Here is a 7192-nt window from a genome sequence, read left to right as displayed (position 1 = left end):
TAGTTTAAAGAAACCATGCATAATTCAAGATGAGAAGAAATTGCCACTTGTCTACGCGCTTTGAGCCCCTTGTATTGACAAATAGGGATGTGACCATTTATTCGCACCTATATAGCAGTGGCGCACCACATACATGGTGCGCCATTAATGTCCATATTAGCTATAGCCCTTTACCTAGTAGTGATTGGAGTATCTAGGTGACATTATGGTTTTGGTTGATTTGTGTCTTAAGGTGTTATTCTAGTACGAGCTCTAGGATAGATTGAACGGAAAGAATAGCTTCATGTCATTTTACTACGGACTCTTGAATAGATCGATTAGAAAGAGTAACTTTGAGGTGGTTTCGTACCCTACAATAATCTCTTCGTTTTTCTGCGCTATTAGTAACTTTGGAGTGACTCTTTGTTGCATGTTGAGGGATAGTTATATGATCCAATTATGTTATTATTGTTGAGAGAACTTGCACTAGTGAAAGTATGAACCCTAGGCCTTGTTTCCTAGCATTGCAATACCATTGTGCTTACTTTTACCACTTGCTACCTTGCTATTTTTATATTTTCAGATTACAAAAACCATTATCTACTATCCATATTGCACTTATATCACCATCTCTTCGCCGAACTAGTGCATCTATATAATTTATCATTGTATTGGGTGTGTTGGGGACACAAGAGACTCTTTACTATTTGGTTGCAGGGTTGCTTGAGAGAGACCATCTTCATCCTATGCCTCCCACGGATTGATAAATCTTAGGTCATCCACTTGAGGGAAATTTGCTACTGTCCTACAAACCTCTGCACTTGGAGGCCCAACAACGTCTACAAGAAGAAGGTTGTGTAGTAGACATCACATGTATAGTTATGGAGAAAGCAATAGCAACAAACTAAACGATCATCGTGCTAAGCTAACGGATGGGTCAAGTCAATCACATCATTCTCTAATGACGTGATCCCGTTAATCAAATGACAACTCATGTCTATGGTTAGGAAACATAACCATCATTGATTCAACGAGCTAGTCAAGTAGAGGTAAACTAGTGACACTCTGTTTGTCTATGTATTCACATATGTACTAAGTTTCCGGTTAATACAATTCTAGCATGAATAATAAACATTTATCATGATATAAGGAAATATAAATAACAACTTTATTATTGTCTCTAGGGCATATTTCCTTCAGAGTCCTCCTCCAATTCCGACCAAGCTAGGGGCACCCTTAATGGGCCTCTAGGCCCATGTGGCTGCCGCCCCTAATAGGCTTTAGGCTATTTGGCCATCCCATGGCACCTACAATAATCCGGAGGTGGGGGGCTCCCAATAAATACCGAAGCCCTCACGTATTATTATTAGGTCCTTCGGAACTTTTCCACCTTCCCTTTATAACTTGGTTTTCACTAAAACGCTTCGGTTTTCCTGAAACACTTTTGGTTTTCTCTCGAAACAATCTCTATTATCTCCAAAACTTTTCTGGCAATATAGTGTCAAACACCTAACTCTAATAGAACTCAACATATCGTAAACCCTTAAGTGTGTGACCCTGCATGTTTGTTGACTATATACATGAACAAAAATACATTTCATTCAGTGATCAATAGCGCAACTGTGGACATCCATATTGATCCCTATACTCACTCCAATAATTACCGAGTGAACATCTAGTTACCATATATTGTTCCTTTTGCTTTGCAATATGTTACAAAACCTGATGTGTGGTATATCGGCTTCCCCATGAGTCAAACACATTGTCACTATGCCAGTCCCCTAATTTATGGGTTTGTTCTATTTTCTCGTTCTCGTGTTCCGGCAACCTCGTGAGCAATTCATGTTGTGTCTGGCCAGACGATGATAGATGCAGTCATACCGAGAGGGCCGTAAGAATATCTCTCCATCCTCGAGGAGCAAATCCCAGTCTCGAGCTCTCTAGTCCCTTGGCCTACATTTCCAATAAACTTGTAAGTCGCCGTTATGATCACCATAGTGTATCATCCAGTATTAAGTGACTCAATACTCTGATGATCTAAGGAATTGTGCATACGTTAACATCCTATGTTATGGACTATAGACTTGAGGCGAAATCATCTCTAAGTATAACATTCAACATGGGTCAATTCAACACAAGTGTTCTTCTAACTTCGTGCTCGCAATGTTGCCAACAATATAATTACTCTTAACTCATGCCTATGACCACGAAAACAGAACCATCATGCAACACTTGAGCTACTCCTAGAGGTAATACTAGGAATATATTTTACCATTATAACACGTGCATATGAGTTTCTTGAGCCTCTTGGTTATCACAGACTCAAGAGCCATAGTAGTTATAACATAAAACATAAACATTAATCATATATTTGGAAATAAATATTACAATTATTATTGCCTCTAGGGCATATTTCCAAACAATTCACATGTAGCATTGATAATAACATGATAGACTTTCTTTTCATCCAGATAAGTATATCTAACTGTTTTCGATGGAGGTGTTAAATCAGACATCAACTCTCCGTTTGGAGAAGGTGGTGGCTTCCCCAAAGTACCAAGTGGAATATTTCCAACAATTCACATGTAGCATTGATAATAATAGGATAGACTTTCTTTTCATCCAGATAAGTACATCTAAGTTTCCTTTGGGTAGAGGTGTTAAATCGAACACCATGTCTCCCTTTCGAGGAGGTGGCTTCCCCAAAGTATCGGGTGGAATATTAACTTTCAAGAGTGGTGATTGAAAGTGAAAAATTTCATCAATTTGTCTCCTACCTTTATCAGTAATAAGACACTCATGATCTATCAAAAATTGCTCCAGGTGGTCATCTACAAGAATTCCTATTGAAGCAATTTGCGCAAAATCATCTTTCATATTGGTATCAAGAGTATTTGGTTCCTTAGCAAACCTAGAAAAATTGAATTCAACTTGATCACCACATAATTTAGCATCAACCTTTTTCTTGAAACAATCAACTACAACACTAGCACTACGTAAAAAAGTTTTACCGAATACAACAATACAAAAGTTCTCTTGGTTCAAACCAAGAACAAGGAAATCATAGGGTACTTAGTTATACCACATAAGACTTCAACATCTTTCAGAATTCTAACAGGGTACACTTAGGATCTATCAGCAAGCTGTATAACAGTGTCAATTTTTCCTATGCTCAAGGGTGTTACGTCCTTAGAAATTAAGTTCTATAAAGAGAAGGGAAAAACATACTCGGCAGCAAATTCCACCTGTTTAACAATGCTCACACAGATTTCTTTCTCAATAAAACTATTACTCTGAGGAACATCTTTAGATTTGCAAACAAGATGCACCACTAGATGTGTTTCATGAGCTTGCCCACAGATCAATAGGAGATCCACCACAGACGCTATCCACTGCCTCCGGTAGCGATAGTAACCCAAATAACCATGTAACGAGATTTACTGGGCATCGGTGTGGCTCCGGTCACTAGTATGGCACCACATGTCTACTGATAACCAAGATAAGACCCATACCTCTCACCCACCAAACTCAGCACCATTGTCGTCGCCATAACACCGGCGCCGCTGGCGATGGGAGGAAATGGGTCGGACGGAATGGGAGAAGGAGGCAGTGGATGGCCGTTCGCCCAAGTAGGCGATGAAACATAGAGGCTAAGTTCAGGAGAGACACTAAATGTGCCTCTGGTTGATTATAGTCCCCTTTAGAGTGTTGTATAATCCTTTTGTGGAACAAGGCTCCCCCTCTTTTCATTACTTATCATACCGAAAATACAACAGTTTGGCAAAACGTTACATACATACAGGGTGCGGAAAAGGGAAAGAGCACCATCCAGATTACCAAAAAGCCCACTGCGCGCACCCGCAATCGGTATCGGCTCGTTGCACTACCTGGCGAAAACCTGGTAAAGTGTTTCGTATATGCATAAACTCGTGGATCATAGAAATAGAATAGGTTGTACATATTGATCTCAGGATTCACGGTCTTTGCTCGCTCCACATATAATGTCGATCGATCAATCGATGAATCCTCTAGTACGAACTGATGGCATATACAAGGCCTGATCATGGACTCATAGATGGATAGGTCGATCAGGAGGATGCCCTGCCGACGTACTCGACGTCGAAGAGGAGCGTGGAGTTGGGCGGGATGACGCACGAGGTGGGCTCCCACCCCCTGCACCCGGCCCCCTTCTCCCCGTAGGCCAGCTCCGGCGGCAGCCTCAGGCTCCGTTTCCCACCTGAAAAACCACACCAGAGCACCGACTCACACCGGGGAATTCAGTTCAGAGCAGAACGACGTGAGCTCGGCTGAGGCGTCGCGTACCGACTCTCATCGGCGGGATCCCTTCGCCGCCGGCGAGGCACAGGTCCCACCCCTTGATCACCTCCCCCACGCCCACCATGATGGTCAGCGGCCTCCCGCGGCCGTAGCTGCTGTCGAACACCGTGCCGTCCTCCAGCATCCCCCGGTAGTGCGCCTGCAGTGCGCGCGCCACGCCATGGCCAAACCACGACGAAACCGGTCAGCGTGCAGCCCGCGACTACTACCGGAACTACGCTAAGCCAGCGCGTGCATCAAGAACTTAATTAATCACTGTGGCGGAGGTTGGGCTCGAATTCGACTGACCTTGATGAGCTGGCCTTTGACGGCCTCGGCGCCGGTGCCGACGACGCGGTCGCAGAAGGCGAGGCCCGAGGGGGTCGCCTCGAGCGCGCACTCATCTGCCGCGGCCGCTGCGGGGAGGACGCGTGTGAGGAGAGCGGCGGATAGGACGGCTGCCGCGGCCTCGCGCCGGCGGAGGACGAGGTTCTTGCTGGTGGCGCCCGCGCCGGAGTCCGCGCTCGGCGGCTTGGCGCACAGGGGCGGCTGGGCGTTGGGCTTCGGGAGGCTGAGCAGGAGGCGGGATAGCGGCGAGGTGGAAGTGGCGGGAGCCATGGCTGCTGTGGCTCCTTCGCCTCCTTGCTTCCTCCCGGTCACGGCAGCTCCCTCGAACGAGAAGGCGCCGCGTCACTAATGGATAAGGAGGGTCACGTGTTTGTCAACTGCGCTCTGCCCTGTGATTCTCAGACCATGCGCATCTGGGCCGTCAGTGCCAGATTCAATGGTCCTGAAGAGATACCAGTTGCAAGCGTCATTCGGTTGCTTGAAGACATCCTCAGAACCTAGCGGGCGAAATATACACCAGACTGTGTGTGTGTTGTGTAGCAAAAAGAAATATCAGCTTTTTTTGTTGTGAAATTACAGAATCTTTAGCAGTAAACCACACTTTATTAGATTGCCTCAAGGTTTACAGGGATAATTAGGTGATCATGGGGAGCCCCTAGCCACACATGGCGACCAACATCTAAAGAATTAGAAATTTTTGCTAAATTATGAGTTCCCAATTGAGGGCTCGGCCTTCAAAAATGATATCACATGTGGAGAGCTCCCTTGCCCATAAACTTTGGTTGAGTCATAGTCTTCCAGAAAACCCAGCTTGGTTTATGTTTACCTTCCTTGCTTCCCCATCAGAATTGCCTGGTAAGCTTGTTCAAATATTCACATAACCCTCTTGGTAGCTTAAAACAAGACATTGAGAATACTGACACTACTTGAGTTACAGATTTAACCAAAACTTCCTTACCTTGATAGGAAATGTTTTTCTCAATCCAACATTTTACCTTGTTCCGTAATCTGTCCTTCAAATGTTTGAACGCTCCATATTTGGAAGTACCTATATCAAATGGCATACCTAGCTACTTGTCATTCAAAGACTCACTGGGGACATTCAAAACTCCTTTGATCTCCTCCTTAATATTTGTTGGGCACCCTTTGCTAAAAAACTGATTTGCTTGAGTTAATTCTCTGACCTGAAGCTTGACAGTACTTTTCTAACAGGTTTGATATCTCTCTTGCCCCATCACCACTAGCTTTGAAGAACATCAGGATATCATCCGCAAACAAAAGATGATTAATAGGCGGTGCCGACGGCGCCACTTGTATCCCATAAATTTGAGATGACTGGTCTAAAAATTTTAGGAGGCAGGAAAGGCCCTTCGCTGCCAACAAAAACAAGTAACGGGAAATCGGATCTTCCTGCTGAATGCCTCTGCTCGGCTTAAACTCCTCAAATTTCTTCCCATTGAATAAAACATAATAGGAAACAAAAGTGACTAGGTTCATGACATTGTTTACCCACCTCTGAGAAAACCCCATCTTGGTCATAATTGCTATTAGATAGTCCCACTCGACCCTGTCATAGGCCTTCTGAAGGAAATATGCCCTAAAGGCAATAATAAAGTTGTTATTTATATTTCCTTATATCATGATAAATGTTTATTATTCATGCTAGAATTGTATTAATCGGAAACTTAGTACATGTGTGAATATATAGACAAACAGAGTGTCACTAGTATGCCTCTACTTGACTAGCTCGTTAATCAAAGATGGTTAAGTTTCCTAGCCATGGACAAGAGTTGTCATTTGATGAACCAGATCACATCATTAGATAATGATGTGATTGACTTGACCCATCCGTTAGCTTAGCACGACGATCGTTTAGTTTGTTGATATTGCTTTCTTCATAACTTATACATGTTCCTATGACTATGGGATTATGCAACTTCCGAATACCGAAGGAACACTTAGTGTTCTATCAAACATCACAATGTACCTGGGTGACTATAAAGATGCTCTACAGGTGTCTCCGATAGTTTTTGTTGAGTTGGCATAGATCGAGATTAGGATTTGTCACTCCGTGTACCGAAGAGGTATCTCTGGGCCCTCTCGGTAATGCACATCACTTTAAGCCTTGCAAGCATTGTGACTAATGAGTTACTTATGGGATGTTTCATTACGAAACGAGTAAAGATACTTGCCGGTAACAGGATTGAACTAGGTATTGAGATACCGATGATCGAATCTCGGGCAAGTAACATACCGATGACAAAGGGAACAATGTATGTTGTTATTCGGTTTGACCGATAAAGATCTTCGTAGAATATGTAGGAACCAATATGAGCATCCAGGTTCCGCTATTGGTTATTGATCGGAAGTGAGTCTCGGTCATGTCTACATAGTTCTCGAACCCGTAGGGTCCGCACGCTTAACGTTCAGTGACGATCGGTATTATGAGTTTATATGTTTTGATGCACCGAAGGTAGTTCGGAGTCCCAGTTATGATCACGGACATGAAGAGGAGTCTCGAAATGGTCGAGACATAAAAATCGATATA

General features: G+C 43.7%; 1 protein-coding gene across 1 annotated transcript; it reads right to left on the bottom strand.

The window, feature by feature from the left end:
• Positions 1-3872: 3872 nt before the first annotated feature.
• On the bottom strand, positions 3873-5011 carry LOC123149277 (peptidyl-prolyl cis-trans isomerase FKBP13, chloroplastic). Its single transcript, XM_044568909.1, has 3 exons — positions 4606-5011; positions 4303-4456; positions 3873-4216 (listed from the first exon to the last, which is right to left on the bottom strand). The coding sequence occupies exons 1-3, from the start codon at positions 4912-4914 to the stop codon at positions 4068-4070; spliced, it is 612 nt and encodes a 203-aa protein (XP_044424844.1). The 5' UTR covers positions 4915-5011; the 3' UTR covers positions 3873-4067.
• Between the last annotated feature and the right edge of the window lie 2181 nt (positions 5012-7192).

This window comes from Triticum aestivum, chromosome 7A (assembly GCF_018294505.1).
Source record: "Triticum aestivum cultivar Chinese Spring chromosome 7A, IWGSC CS RefSeq v2.1, whole genome shotgun sequence".
Lineage (NCBI taxonomy): Eukaryota > Viridiplantae > Streptophyta > Magnoliopsida > Poales > Poaceae > Triticum > Triticum aestivum.
The sequence above is the reverse complement of the archived record's forward strand: the minus strand, read 5'-3'. Positions and strand labels throughout refer to the sequence as shown.

Coding starts and splice junctions, on each gene's coding strand:
- LOC123149277 (XM_044568909.1), bottom strand. CDS start 4,914: ATGGCTCCCGCCACTTCCACCTCGCCGCTATCCCGCCTCCTGCTCAGC. Junction 4,457..4,605: donor TCAAAGGCCAGCTCATCAAG/GTCAGTCGAATT, acceptor CGCGCACTGCAG/GCGCACTACCGGGGGATGCT. Junction 4,217..4,302: donor GATCCCGCCGATGAGAGTCG/GTACGCGACGCC, acceptor GTGGTTTTTCAG/GTGGGAAACGGAGCCTGAGG.